Genomic DNA, 16,039 nt, shown 5'->3' on the forward strand with positions numbered 1-16,039 from the left:
CGCCACCGAATCGGCCACCTTATCGTGTGAGCCGAGTACAAAATGAAAAGATTATGAACTCAGTGAAAGACCTCTTGGAAAAGGGTCTTGTCCAGCCTAGTACTTCACCGTATTGCTCTCCAGTGTTGTTGGTTTTGAAGAAAGACGGATCTTGGAGAATGTGCATCGATTATAGCACTCTCAACAAAATCACCATCAAGAACAGATTTCCGATTCCTAGGATCGATGATATACTCGACAGGTTACAGGGATCCTCGTGCTTTAGCAGGATTGACTTGAAGAGTGGATATCATCAGATCAGGATAGCACCAGGAGATTTCTACAAGACACCTTTTCGGACGACTTTTGGGTTATTTGAGTTTTTGGTGATGCCTTTTGGCTTAACCAATGCTCCTGCGACATTTAACCGGATGATGAACAGGATTTTTCGAGAGTACAGGCTATTTGTTGGCACTTTCTTTGACGACATCATTGTTTTCTCCAAGAATGAGGCAGAACACAAAGATCATCTGCTTCAAGTCTTTCAAGCATTACGAGATCACACATTAGTGATTAATGCTAAGAAAAGTGAATTTTTCCTACCAGAGATACACTTTTTGGGACACATTGTGTCAGCAGCACAGCAGGAGTGCAAATGGACCCGGCCAAGATAGAGACTATCCGTGATTGGCCCGATTTGAGGAATGTCCATGAAGTTAGAAGCTTCTTAAGACTGTGTTCGTACTACAGGCGGTTCATACGAAAGTTTGCAGAGGTTGCTTCCCCTTTGCATACCTTGACACAGAAAGGAGTACCTTTTTTGTGGGGACCCACAGAGGTGACTGCCTTTCGGACATTGAAAGAGAAATTGACTACGAGACCTATTTTGACTTTGTCGGAATTGCAGAAGTCATTTGAAGTATATTGTGATGCTTGTGGTCGTAGTCTGGGTGCGGTCTTGCTGCAAGAAGGCCATGTCATAGCTTACGAGAGCCGTTTGTTCTCTAGGCCGGAGATGACAGCACAGATCTATGGGAAAGAGCTTTTGGCGGTTATCCATGCTCTTACTCAGTGGCGGCATTACCTACTCGGAGCGGATTTCATTGTCTTGACAGACCTTGAGAGTTTGTGCTACTTCTTGTCACAGAAGCAGCTTTCGGAAAAGCAGATGCGGTGGGCGAACATCTTGTCACAGTTTCACTTCCAGATTGTCCATGTGCAGGGACAGAAGAATGTGGTGGCAGAGGCTTTGTCTCGGAAACCGTTGGTTCTGGCTATTTCCGCGATACATCATAGGAGCTTCGAGGATATGGTCGATCAGTATGCCACACATACAGATTTTGCAGATATTTTCACACGGATACGGGATGGGGAGACAGTAGCGGGATACTCCCTTCGGGAAGGCTACTTGATGAAAAAGACTATGTTGTGCGTTACACAGCCGTTGAGGGAAAAGGTTATGACTGAATGCCACTGTCCACCTTTTACGGGTCACCGCGGCATTGCTACCACCATGAAAGGGGTAGAGAGATATTTCTTTTGGCCGAGACTCAAGAAAGATGTGGAAGAGTTTGTGCGCAGTTGCTTGGTATGCTAGAAGGTCAAGTTTGACAGGCATAAAGCACAGGGATTGTTACAGCCTTTACCCATACCCACCCGCCCCTGGGAAAGTATAGCAATGGATTTCATTTTTGATCTCCCGAGAACACAGAGTGGTCACGATGGTATCTGGACTGTTATTGACAGATTTAGCAAACAGGCTCATTTCATTCCAGTGAAGAAAACAGTCAAGCCGGATCACTTGGCGAGACTGTTTGTGGCCCAGATTTTCAGATTACATGGCATGCCTGAGACAATTGTCTCCGACAGAGACCCCAGATTTACGAGTTTGTTTTGGAAGGCAATTTGGGAGAACATTGGCACGCGGTTGCAGTTCTCGTCATCGTTCCACCCGCAGACTGATGGGCAATCCGAGATTGCCAATTCAGTGGTTCTAGATTTATTGAAGTCTTATATCTCAGATCAGAAGACTCAATGGGAAAGATATTTACCTTTGGTGGAATTTGCCTACAATAACACGATACACTCGTCGACAGGGAAGGCGCCATTTGAGATTGTTGAAGGTGCTGCAAAGGTTCCATCCTTCCTGAGCACGAAAGATAAGATCTTTGAAGCGGATGAATATACGCGAGATCTGGATACGGCTTTTGCCAAGGTTCGCGAGACTTTGCAGAAGTCTCAAGAACGACAGAAAAAGGCAGCGGATCGCCATCGTCGCGACATGAAATTGAAGGAGGATGATTTGGTGCTCTTACGTTTTGAGAAGGCACGCTTACGAAAGAACAAGGGAAAGGAGAGGCTTTTTCCAAAGCTTAGTATGCGATACTACGGCCCTTTCCAGATTACTGAAAAGATAAATGAAGTCTCCTTCCGACTGAAACTCCCAGATACTTGGAGGATTCACAATGCATTTCATGTGAATCTCTTGAAACCTTTTAAAGGTGATGTGCCTGATGATGGGGAGCCTGATGAGCAACTCGAAGTGGAAGAAAATGAGGAGATCCTTGTTCCTGAACAGATTTTGGCACATAAGGATACGAAGAATAAGGGTAAAGTCCGAAGGCGGTTCTTGGTTAAGTTCAAGAATTATCCTGCACTTGATGCGAAGTGGATGGAGGAGGAGGACCTAGCAGATACTCCTCAGATTGTGAAACTTTACCTCGATGCTTTTGGTTTAGCATAGTCTACTCCAAATGGAACCCAGAATTCAGCTTCGCCGAAGATCTGGTGCAGTGGGAGGCACAAGAGGGGAGTTACTCCACTCCTTTGTCAACAGATGCCTCGATTTTGATACTAAAGTCACTGATGTCTCTTTGAGCTTCAGGGATATTGAGAGCTGACAGTATTCTGCTGAATGACTTTATGAAATGGAATTCCTGATTATGATACTGATTTGTTCTTGACTTCTTGTGAGTGCAGGAACTGATAGACGAAATGACTGCAGCATTTTGGTCTACTTGATCTCGAATAGACATGGTTGCAATAGGGGTTAGTCAATCGGACATCGATGAGGTCCCGATTGGACCTAGATGTGATTGCTAGCTACATTGTCGATAAATTATGGTCTAAGATCCGAATGAATGTTGAATGTCATGTGATGTCCTGTGATGTCTGGTGATGTCCTGTGATGTCGTGCGATGTGACTGTCGATTTTGTACATGTGCTAGATGTGCGTTCCTAGTACGTAGGTACTAACAGTCAGTGTCTGCTAAGACGGTTTATGGCTTTTGTCGGTTTTGCAGGCGTAATCGCGGTCGATTACAATGCTTTCAAGAGGGGGGTATGTCACAAAGTGATGACGTGGCGGACAGCAGAAACCCTAATTTCTGCCAGAAACCCTAAAATTCCTGCAAACCCTAATTTTTGCCAAAAACCCTAAATTCCGGAAATCGCGGAGGCGGATTATTAAATTTTTTTTTTTTTTTTTTGGAAAATGATGAGCGACGCGAATTTTGCTTTTGCTTTTTATAAAAAAAAAGAGAAAAGACTCTCTAAGAGAGAGAGAGAACTGATGCTTTTGATTTTGAAAGCTTTTGGGGCTCTGCTTTTGGGCATCCCTTGTAACCTTTAAATTAGTGGTGAGGGCCTCACTTCCCAGAGGATCTGGACGCAGAGTCTGAGAGTGAAACCCTAACCGCTCTCTTGTACTTTGATGATTGATTAATACAAAAAGAAATACCGAAAGGGGCGCCAGTCTTTGGGGCCAATATCTCTAGGCACGGAACTCCGCCGGGCCAGTGCAAATCTATTGTGATCTGTGAATTGTTTTGAAGTGGTTATTTGGTGCTGTCGCGGTTGATTCTTGACTTGGAGTGTCCAAGTCTGTTACAGAGGAACCCTCTTCCATAATGCCTTTCCCTTTGTCGGCCATAGTGTAATCCCGCGTTCCTGTACTTTGTGTCTTTACCCAAAACAACCGAGGCTTACTTCTTGAGGAAAAAGTGATTTATGTCTCGACAACGGAACCTTGAAACCGGCCTGTAGGGTGGTAGCCTTTGGCTTTCACCCGAAATTCTTTACTTTAGACACACACAGAGAGAACTTTGAAAAGGTAACCTGCAACGGGAATTAACACTTAAAGCACACACACGGCTCGGAAGCTAGAATGCTCTGGGTGGACGCCGACAACCTGTAGGCCCCAAAATTGGCGCCCCTTTCGGTATTTCTTTATACTAACAGAGTAGATTACAAAGAAGAGTCCTTGGAATTCTTTACCTGTATCCAGTGAGATACCACCTGTTTTTGTAAAATTTCGGCAGCATAACAGTCCCAAAACTTGCCCGAAACCAATTCCCCTGCTGGAACTCACTTCCACTGACATAAACCCTCTGATTTCTGCCCAAAAACAGTAAATTCAGCTTGCTGTATTTACTGGTTTTTGCCCTGTTTTCAGCCCTAAATAGTCCTTGAATTGTCCTCTAGCAGTGGGGCACTGTTTCCAATGGTTCTAGCATCCGTATGGCTGAAAAACAGTCTGATTTCAGCGCATAACCAGCGCTGAAAACGCACGTGTACGGTGAGGTTATCACCCTCACCGGTGCCTGCTTTTGGAGCAGCAATTAGCTACTCCCGTTCCTGCTTAGAGAGGCTCTTGCCTCAGCAAAAACGCATAAGACCTCACAGTTGTACATGAGTCAAATGAAGAGCCCTCTTGTGGGGCATCACATTACTGCACGTAGTGAAGAGAGAGAGCAGTGTGAGGTGTGCAGGGCATGACTTCTTGCACCACGTTGTACATAAGAGGGAAAGATAGCAGTCAATAGCTCTTAACCTGTGACAACTTTGCAAATGAGGCTCCCCATTTACAAATCGAGCGCCCCCTCTTCTGCATGAGGCAAGTTCATGAAAATGTGCCACTTGACACGTTTACACACAGTTTTCCGCTTCGGGCTTGTCGCTTAAAAATCTCCCGATTGGTTGCCCAGTTGAGTTTGCAAAAGAGTTCTAAAATGTTCCCCTTGTCATTCCGGAGGTAATGACGCGAACAGATTTCGTGGCCCAAAATAGCAATTCCCTAAATTTTAGGGGATGCTTCCATTGGACTCCCATTGGTCATCTGACCATCTATCCCCACTGGGACCGCATCCAAAAATGCAATGTAGCCCTATGTCGGGTATTTTCCTTTGGTGGCCCCACCTTGGCATTGTGCCTTTATTGAGGTCACTTCCTAGTATCCACCAACTTGCTAAGTGCGACAGGGGGACCTACATGATCTTGAACTGAGCCTAGAGATCCTTTTACTATACGAGTTCCAGTGTCGACCAAATTCCCTTATGCTAGTGAAACTACTTGGTCATACAATGTCCGACCATTTGCAAGTTAAAAAAGAGGGTCTCAAAAATTAAACAAAAATCATTGGAAAGAAACCAACAACTAAGGTTAGCAGTTGCCACGTCCTCGTGACATAGTTAACAGTTGCCTTGTCCTCATGACAGTTAATGCAAGATGGTCGGGTAGTAGCTTATGAGAGCAGAATCTTGCAAGGGCCAGAAAAGACTATGTAAATCTACGAGAAAGAGCTTTTGGCCGTCAAGCACTACGTGTTAGGTGCTGATTTTGTTGTGCAGAAAAATCATCTGACCTTGCTATACTTCTTGACACAGTCAAAGCTATCCGAAAAGCATATGCGATGGGCAAACATTCTTTCTATGTTCCACTTCCAGATTATGCATGGGGAAGGCAAGAAGAATGTTGTGGCTAATGCGTTGTCAATGAAGCCACAAATTTCAGCTTGGTCAATTCCTTATCATCATGAGCTCGATGACATGAAGGTACAATATGCTACTGATTAAAAATTTGCACGGACCTTTGAACAGTTGCAAGATGGTCAACGCTATGAGCACTACCTACCTCCTCAAGGATGGTTTTATGATGATGCATGGCAGACTATGTGTAAGTAGACCATTGTGACATAAGGTTATGGTAGAAAGCCATGTCCCTCCGTATGTAGGGCATCATGGTATAGATGCGACAGTGAAAGCGGTCGAGACATTCTTTTATTGGCTTACTTTGAGGAGAGATGTGGATGCCTTTGTGCGAGTATGCGTGATTTGTCAAAAGGTCAAATTTGACATGCAAAAGGCACGAGGGTTGTTACAACCGTTGCCTATACCAGATAAGCCATGTGAAAGCATTGCTATGGATTTTATCTTTGATCTTCCAAGAACGCCGAGAGGGAATGATGGTATATGGACCATTATTTGCATGTTCAGCAAACAAGCGCATTTTATTCTTGTTAGGAAGAAGATAAAATTTGACTAGATGGCACAATTGTTTATGTACAATGTGTTTAAGTACCATGGTATGCCACAATCTATTGTCAGTGATCGTGATCCTTGTATGACCAGCCTATTTTGGAGAGGCTTGTTTGAAAACATGGGCACCACGCTCAAGTTTTTGTCCTCATTTCATCCACAAACTGATGGATAGTTAAAAGAGGCTAATATCTGCTGTCTAATATCTGCTGAAATGCTGTGTGTCAAATAATACGTGCAAGTGGGAACAATATCTACCCATGCTTGAGTATGCGTACAACAATACGGTGCATTCTTCAACATGCAAGGCACCTTTTGAGATTGTTGAGGGTGGCAAAACGGTTCCTCCCATTTTGCACACAAAGGACATAATTTTCGAAGCAGAACGATATGTTGAGAATATGGATGAAATGTATAAGAAGATTAAGCTTACCTTGGACAAGGGTTGCTGATCGTCACTGTCGTCAATTGTTGTTTTCACTTGATGATTGGGTACTTTTACGGTTTGAAAAGGCAAGGTTAAAGAAGATGAAGGGCAAGAAACGGCTGTTTCCGAAGCTCAGCATGTGTTACTTCAAGTACTTGTGAAGATTAGCGATGTTGCTTATAGGCTGAAATCGCTTGATACTTGGAAAGCTAAAGTCTACCACCCTACGGGCCGGTTTCACCTCAGCTCATTAGTGTTGTCAGTTTCAGCATCAAGACCAGCCTAGCAGTAGCAGTCAACATTAGATCCACACCGCAGTATCGTAGTTTTCCTCCATCAGTAGTAAATCAGCCCTGCTATTTTGCATTGATCAGTCTCAGCATCAGTTCTGAGTTTCAGCAATGAGCCCTTAGCGTTTTCAGCATCCAGCCTTAGCCTCACAGTACCAAGTATCTCTAGTAAGTACCCATCAGCCTAAGTGGTGAAGGGTAAAGTTGATTTAAGACTGTGGACGCCAGTCTTTGGGGCCTACAGGGTGTCTTTTTTTGCTTGGTAGCACTCTAGCTGCCAGGCCATGGTTGGTTTGAAGTGTTAATTCCAGTCACAGGTCTATTCGTGAAGCTCCTTTGTGTTGCAAAGTTCAATTAAAGTTTTAAAAGCGAAGAATCGGGTGAAAGCTAAAGTCTACCGCCCTATGGGCCGGTTTCACCTCAGCCCATTAGCGTTTTCAGTTTCAGCATCAAGACCAGCCTTAGCAGTAGCAGTCAGCATTAGATCCACACCTCAGTATCGTAGTTTTCCTCCATCAGTAGCAGATCAGTCCTGCGTTTTTGCATTGATCAGTCTCAGCATCAGTTCCCAGTTTCAGCATTCAGCCCTTAGCATTTTCAGCATCCAGCCTTAGCTTCTCAGTACCAAGTATCTCTAGCAAGTACCCATCAGCCTAAGTGGTGAAGGGTAACGCTGATTCAAGACCGTGTGCGCATCTGCATGGGGTGTGTGCTGGTATTCTAAACCTCGAGTTCCAGCCCTGTTTGTGACCGATTGATTCTTGAAATTCAACCTTAGGTGTTCTAACTTCTGGAAAGGTTTGCTACTTGTGTGACATGCTTCATTCTTGTGATAATTTGACTCATGAGACATTATGAAGTAGAAAAATACTGCTATTATCTTTGACAAAAATGACTTACACACTATCTTATCTTTGCAGGACAGGACTGATCTTCAAAGATCTAGAGACCATCTTCGGCTGCACTGCAAAGGTACCATCGTCAGTGTTGTTGGCAGGGTATGCTTGCTACACAAATTATCTATTTCTCTACAGTTTATCGCTTCAAATGATGCTTACCACTTGCTGCTTTTCATTGCAAGTATTGTGTGCTTGAATGCTGACATAATGGCATTGTCTTGGTGCATGTGCTTGATATCGAAACATAAAGATAGAAACTCTGTGCATCATGGAGTAGAGATATCCAGTTTTGCTTTTAAATACAAGAGTGTTGTTCATAACAATCAGTACAGTTCAAAATTTCCAGCAACTGAAGAGAGTTTTTCTTAAATTTCAGATCTGCAAAGAAACCTCGGCTTTGATGATTAAGAACAGTTGATGTTTTATCTAACGAAGTCTAAATGTTTAGATAAGTTTTATAGGTTAGAGGTGTACTAGCTCCATTGAAAGATCGGTGTTTCATGCCTAGAGACTTTTAACATTAGCCAGTAGGCTGGTTAAGTTGCTCTCATTTTTGTTCCTAGGCTCCTGTCTAGTTCTATGCTGCCCTTAACGACAAGTTTACAAGTGGAAGTCCTCATCGTGAAAAGCTGAATTTTGGAGTTCTGATGTGTCAGCTTCAAAGCTTTGCACCCTTCCAGTTCCCAAGGTGTTCAGGATGGTTGCAGCCTGCAAATATATTAACAGCCTGCCACAACGTGGCATGTTCATAGGTTGTTATCCACTGGCATAGTACTGTTTTGGTGGCATGTGGATCAAGCTGCAATGAGCTGTGCTGATTTTTTCATGGAAACGAACTCCATCGTTAGAAGAACAAGGGATGCTTATTTTATGTATTTGACACAAAATATTTGGGCTTGGTCAGGATACTTTCTATATAAGGGCCCCTGGGGCTATCACTTCGTATCCATGTGTTTAGAGTTAATTGGAGCAATCTCAAGCTTGGATTGTCAATCTCTCTCTATTTTCTCTTTCTCACTGTTTGCTGCCGCGAGTGTGTTTTGCATCTACGCTCGCATTGTGCTTTTTTGACATGTTATCAGACGTCATCGATGCTTGATCTTGCATGACGACGATGACAACAGAGGAGGAGTTCGCATGGAGAGGAGATGATGGAGGCACAGGCTAGATCTATCCTCTTGCTCGCGACAAAGGAGCCCAGAGAACATTGGAGCACCTCTTGACGGGCTCTGCATCACCGTGATTGCTAATGCTGGGTCTTTATTTCTTTTGTGCTCTCTCTCTGTGGCTGGCTTTTTTATAAAACGCTTCCACATCCCGTTAGCTTTTTTTTACAGCTGCTGCCAGCTATAGTATGAAGCGTTCTTTTTCACACTGGTTGTCACGATTGTGACTATGTTACAGTATTACATCTACTCCTAGTTGCAGATACGCAAAGTGCCATGCCAAGGAGGACCCCTACGCTTGGATGGTCAGGACCTTTCGCTCAAGAGACATACCTTTTCGCCAAAAGCCACACTCCTTCGACGATTGGTCACACCCCTTCGCTCTACTGTTGCGACTCTTCATCCGATGGTTGCAACTCTTTGCCAAAAGGATGTGTCTTTGCGCCTAAAGTCACGTCTCTTCACCATGAGACGTGTCTTTTCATTTGTGTCTCTTCGTCTCCTATATAAGGAGCCTATTGTACTCATTTTTCAAGCATTCATTCAATCAATCAAACACACATTTAGTCTCTTGAGTTTTAGTTTGATCTTAAGTATGAAGTTTTAGTCTTAAATATAGGATTAGCACCACTAATCCTCACAGTGGTATCAGAGCAAATTTTTTCCTGGGACCAGAAGATTGTGAGCCTCTCACCCTCGCCGCTACCCTCTCCCCCCCTCTCCTGGAGTTATATGGAATCCGAAGAACGGTGGCGCGCACACACACGAGCGTATGAGGTAACTTAAATTTTTTGTTCCAATTATATAAATAAAAGGACAGCAATACAGCTATGTGGGGGCGTATCGGTGAATTTCGAAAAATTTCCTGCTGGTGATTCTTTGCGTACCCCATCCCTTAGGTGGTAACCCTTCGAACCTGCCCTCACACCCCTTCCCGCAAACGGGCACACAACGGGCAGCATGCCCCCTGTTCCCATGCTCGTACCTCTTCCCAAGGCGATGTGCCCCTTCACATGCAGCCATTTTTGCCCCTGCTGAGTGCACCCCTTCCTTTACAGAAACGCTGAACTGAATTTGCCTCTTTTGTTGTGCCTTCTGCGCAAGTGTTGCATCCCTGCCCTTGTCACTATATGGCACGGCTCTGGCTCAGAGGGGATCTAGGGCCCAAATTTGGGGGGGGGCGAGGTAGCTTTAATCTCAGCCGTCGGATCATGCAGTGAACTGGAGGTGAACTAGGAGTGGGTGAACTGGGGGCGAACTAGGGGTGAACTAGGGTGTGATCATGTGCCACGCCAACATGGGCAGCGACGTGCGCTAGCGTGGTGGTAGGGCATCCGTGTGGCAATCGAGACGCTCGACCCACACCCCGCGAGGCGGGTGAACTAGGGGGGTGAACTCGGGGTGCCATTTTTGCCCCAAGTTCACCCTTAATTCACCCCCTAGTTCACCAAGTCGATGGTGGACGGCTGAGATTGCATTGCGTTTTCCGCTTCTCTTTCCTACCATAGATCCCCCTTGGTTGGAGCCGTGCCATATAGTGACGAGGCATCCCTCCCCCAAGAGTCATCCCTCCTCACCAAAGGCTGGCTACAATTGCTAAATCACTGGGTTGAATCACCGAACCCCTTCACTGGCTGCCCTTCGTTACAATCTTTCGCTGGCTGTTTTACGCATCACTCCAGCAGTGCAATACTTAAAAAAATTCACCACTAAGGTGTAATTGAAGTGGCCGGCCAACCCCAAATTGGCCCAACCGTCCCAAATTTAATAAAGTGTGGACAAAACAATAATGTGATGATTATAAAAATCACAAAATGACAAGCGGAAGCTAGATTTACTCCCTCTCCCTCAGCGCTGGCACACTCTCCGCCACCACTTTGCGTGGGTGATGGCAGACGAATTCTTCGCTGTGCCCATGCCGTACCAGATGAGAATCATGATTCATTATAACGTATTTAGCAATCACATCCAGATCTCACCGATCTCTCATGGATGTTTGTCACAATGTCATGTGACACATCCAACCCTATGTGTCCGTGGACAAGCTACAATATGATCAGGGTTCAGTCAGTCCAGTCAGTCTAGATTTAGAACTGATCTGGCACTTTTGTGAGTCTATTTGTAGACCATGCATGCCCAGTCACTTAGTATAGATGCATATCCTCTGGTTACACACAGCATTACTATTTTCCTATTTTTGGTTATTTTCACTTATTATTTTTAAGTGACTTTCCAAGAAAAGTAGGTAGGGCAATTTTGCTAAGTTAATATATAAGCAAACCCAAGTTAGCACTTTCTGGCAGAAGAGGCAACAGGAGCTTCCCACTCAATAGGCAACTTCTCAGCAGTACCCCCCTGCCCCCCAAGCACCCCCAGCGTTTGTGGACATCCACCTTTGCGGCATTCCCAGCAGATTTCCATCGCCAGCATCTCCCACCCCTGGCGTTTCCTCCCACAGCATGTAGCATCGCCATGAAGCTTCCCATGCCTGGCATTTTCCAACTGCCATAGCCAGCGTTTTCTCAACAATTTACTAACGCTAGGACTTGCTGCCATTTCAGCGTTTTTGGATTGCAGATTTAGATCAGCCTAGCGTTTTGCTAAGCAATAGGACAGCAGGTTAGCGTTTTTGGTTTCAGTCCCAAAGCACCGCAGATACACACAGTTTCAGCCTTAGACACAGAAGCAGATCAGCCCCAAGATGGTTGCAGATGTTCCTTCATTTTCAGCCATAAAAACGCAGCCGAAACAGTCATTTTCAGCCACCGAAACAGTCCCAAAATTCAGCGATTAGAAGATCCCAGATTTCAGCCCTAAGTCGTCGTCATCATCACCGTCGTCGTCATCGGCATAGTCCAAGTTGCATTAGTCCATTGCATACGCATTGTACACCTTTGTGCAATCAAAGTAGACCACTCTCGCCGACGAGAGTGGGGCCTTCGGAGGAGGGTTTTACAACCTCTCGGTGTCGTATCTCTTCTCTCTCCTTCTCTCAGTCTCATTCACTTGCACGCACAATATCCATTCACTTTGTTCGTGATCATAGCACTCTCCACAAGACGGAAGGCTCTCTCTTTCCCTAAGAACTAAAAGGAACCTTGAGCAATAAAGATCACTAATCTTGAGAAAAACAACATTCATTCCGCTGCACCTTACATTGGTATCAAAGCTTTGAAAGTGTTCTGCATTACTCAAGGAAAGAACCACAAGAACCACAAGAATTTTTTTTGCTTGTTGCGGTCGCACGAACCCAAGTTTACTTGGGCGGCGATTCCTAATCGTGTTTTGTTGAAGAGTGACAGGAATCCCAAGAAAGAAGGGCTTGTCCAGCCTCCCCTTGTGTCTCTTTTCACTCATTGAGAGCGGACCGTGCACTTAGCGGCCGGCCAATCGACGTGAGATGGGAAAAAGCAACCTTGGTGTGAGCGCAAGGCCGCCAAGGGGTGCGCCCGCAGAAAGGAGTAGAACTCAGGTGAAGAGAAGATCCTTCTCCAACGCGATTTGCAAGCGAAAGAACACCTCAAGAACCCAAGATTCTCACGAATCAAGGACCTCAAGAACCCAAGATTCTCACGAATCAAGGACCTCAAGAACCTCAAGACCCTCAAGAACCCAAGTTCCTCGTGGACTTAAGAACCCAAGACCCTAAGAACCCACAAGAACCCACGATTGCAGATTGGTCATCACTCGAAGCAGAATGGATACTTGGCTTGGAGGTGATGAGCATGAGAGAGGCGATTCCCCACCAGGAGGTTTTTTTGACCCTTCCCCATGTACGACACTGATTGCACTAACTCCTATGGAGGCTTTCGACAAGAGGATGATGGACAAGAAGTTAGAAGACAAAGCAAGAGATGCCGAACGAGAAGCAGAAAGAAAAGCCTATGAAGAAGACATGGCAGCCATAGAGCGTAACTACACAGAAAGAATGGCAGCCCTAGATCATGAGAACAAAGCAATAAGGCAAGAAATGTTGCGACTCTTTTCTCGAATGCAGGCACAGATGCAACAAGATCGAGAAAAGGAGACTGTCTCAGTCTCTTCTTCTCCCAAGCATGATACACAGGATTGGCATGATTGTGTGAAGTATGATGATGATTTGAATGACAATGATAAGCATGCTGATTTGGATGCCAATGATTTGCATAATGATTTGGATGACAATGACAAGCATGATGATTTGCATGATCAAGATGTGATTTCTCACAAGCATGATGATTTGCATGATCAAGATGTGATTTCTCACAAGCATGATGAGTTGCATGAAGATGATGTGATTGTTCACAAGGATGATGTGTTAGTGGATGCTTTTTCTAGTGAAGCTAACCTCGTTGTAGATTCAATCAATCACCAAGAATTGATCTTGGCTTTCGAGTCAAGGTCCACAGATCCCCCACAAGAAGATTTGATAGATCCGGAAGAAGCGATCTTGGCTCTCGAGCCTTGGTCCAAAGAACCATCACAGGAAGTATTATGTGTTCGCATGATTGATACGCGCGCATTGTTCGAGTGTTTCATTCGTGAAGGTTTCCTGTATTTTAGTCAACATCGTTATGTGATCCCTTTTCCTAGGCATGACATATTGCATGTTGAGCACATTTCTCTCATGGATGAGCACGAATGTATGCGGATTGTTCATGAAAAGCTGAAAAGTTTGTATGTCAGGAAGTCACATTCCATGTCTCTTCCTTGGCATGACATAGTTTCCGAAAGAGCACATGATAGTATGAGCACCAAGCATGGGCATTTCCATTGTGATTTGCCACAGTTGATTGATTTCGATCAAAGAGAAAAGATTCGACCTCATTGTTTGCACGTGTTTGATGAACGGGTTGTCACTCCGTCTAATTGTTCATCTACATTGCATGCACAGTCTTTAGAGAACTCAATATTTTTTTCCTTCACTTTACATGGAATGGGTATGTTCATGGTTTTGTGTTGGAGATGGTTTCAGGAATTTTCAGCCATGGAGATTCTTGAAGACGAAAGAAGCAGGCCTCTAGACGAAGTTGAAGCAAGGAAGGAGCCACAAAAGACTTTGTGTCGCTTTCGGCGCGGCCCAAAGAAGCAAGCGTTGCAGACCTTTATGAAGTTCAAGTACCGCACAACCCACACAGCAGAGTGGGCCGGCGAAGAGTCCCTTCCAGGATCCCGAATGCTGTTGGCGATCTCCCTCGACGCCATACAGTTGGGTACCAGTACCTCACTTTGAAAAGGAGGGGATGTCACGTGACACATCCAACCCTATGTGTCCGTGGACAAGCTACAACATGATCAGGGTTCAGTCAGTCCAGTCGGTTTAGATTTAGAAGTGATCTAGCACTTTTGTGAGTCTATTCGTAGACCATCAGTATTTCCTTCAGAATCCATCAGATTCAGTCAGGGGAATTTTCCAGTGTATTTAGCCTATTTTTCTATTTTTGGTTATTTTCACTTATTATTTTTAAGTGACTTTCCAACAAAAGTAGGTAAGGCAATTTTGCTAAGTTAATATATAAGCAAACCCAAGTTAGCACTTTTTGGCAGAAGAGGCAGCACGAGCTTCCCGCTCAATAGGCAACTTCTCAGCAGTACCCCCCCCCGTCCCCCCCCGTTCCCCCCCCCCCCCCCCCCCCCCTCCCAACACCCCCAGCGTTTGTGGACCTCCACCTTTGCGGCATTCCCAACAGATTTCCATCGCCAGCATCTCCCACCCCTGGCGTTTCCTCCCACAGCATGTAGTATCGCCATGAAGCTTCCCATGCCTGGCGTTTTCCAACTGCCATAGCCAGCGTTTTCTCAACAATTTACTAACGCTAGGACTTGCTGCCATTTCAGCGTTTTTGGATTGCAGATTCAGATCAGCCTAGCGTTTTGCTAAGCAATAGGACAGCAGGTCAGCGTTTTTGGTTTCAGCCCCTAACCACCGCAGATACACACAGTTTCAGCCTTAGACACAGAAGCAGATCAGCCCCAAGATGGTTGTAGATGTTCCTTCATTTTCAGCCATAAAAACGCAACCAAAACAGTCATTTTCAGCCACCGAAACAGTCCCAAAATTCAGCGATTAGAAGATCCCAGATTTCAGCCCTAAGTCGTCGTCATCATCACCGTCGTTGTCATCGGCATAGTCTAAGTTGCATCAGTCCATTGCATACGCATTGTACACCTTTGTGCAATCAAAGTAGACCACTCTCACCGACGAGAGTGGGGCCTTCGGAGGAGGGTTTTACAACCTCTCAGTATTGTATCTCTTCTCTCTCCTTCTCTCAGTCTCATTCACTTGCACGCACAATATCCATTCACTTTGTTCGTGATCATAACACTCTCCACAAGACGGAAGGCTCTCTCCTTCCCTAAGAACTAAAATTAACCTTGAGCAATAAAGATCAATAATCTTGAGAAAAACAACATTCATTCCGCTGCACCTTACACACAAACTGCTGACGTGTCAAAGCCCTGAAGAATGGAGCCAACTCGTAGATGTCGGCCGAGGGGCCTAAACCCTAAGAAGAACAAGTAACAGAAGAAGAAGTCGTACCAACTTATGGGGACCCCGTCCGACATAAAGGATTAAAATAAAGCAGGACTTGCGCCACACAAAAACTGATGACGTGGCAGTTTTTCGGAAATTATGCTGACAGTGCTGACGTGGCAGGCTGTTTGGATTTTTGTGTTTTGCCGCTGACAATGCTGACGTGGCAGTTGTACGGATTTCCGTGATTTACGCTGGTAGCTTTTGGGCCAGCTGCTTTTGAGTTTGAAGCTTTTCACTGTAATTGATTTTAAGGTCAAGGGCCTTTAAATATGTGCTAAGGGCTCATTCTCTAGCATGCTTCCTAGAGAAGGTGCAGAGTCTGGAGTACCGGCTTGTACAGTGTTGATGCAATATAAAGAAATACCGAATGGGGCACCGAGGTTTGGGGCCAATACTCTTTGAGGTGGAATTCCGCCACTCCGTGTCGCATGTCGTCTCTCTCTCTCT

General features: G+C 45.1%; 1 protein-coding gene across 1 annotated transcript in view; it reads left to right on the forward strand.

The window, feature by feature from the left end:
- Positions 1–16,039, forward strand: part of APEM9 (3-phosphoinositide-dependent protein kinase-1) — a 102,028-nt gene that overhangs the window by 54,036 nt on the left and 31,953 nt on the right. The window contains exon 3 of the mRNA XM_086489158.1: positions 7,931–8,008. Within this exon, the coding sequence (XP_086345284.1) occupies positions 7,931–8,008 (78 nt within the window). The remainder of the gene's footprint in view (positions 1–7,930; positions 8,009–16,039) is intronic.

Source organism: Adiantum capillus-veneris, chromosome 18 (assembly GCF_014529385.1).
Source record: "Adiantum capillus-veneris isolate H3 chromosome 18, ASM1452938v2, whole genome shotgun sequence".
Lineage (NCBI taxonomy): Eukaryota > Viridiplantae > Streptophyta > Polypodiopsida > Polypodiales > Pteridaceae > Adiantum > Adiantum capillus-veneris.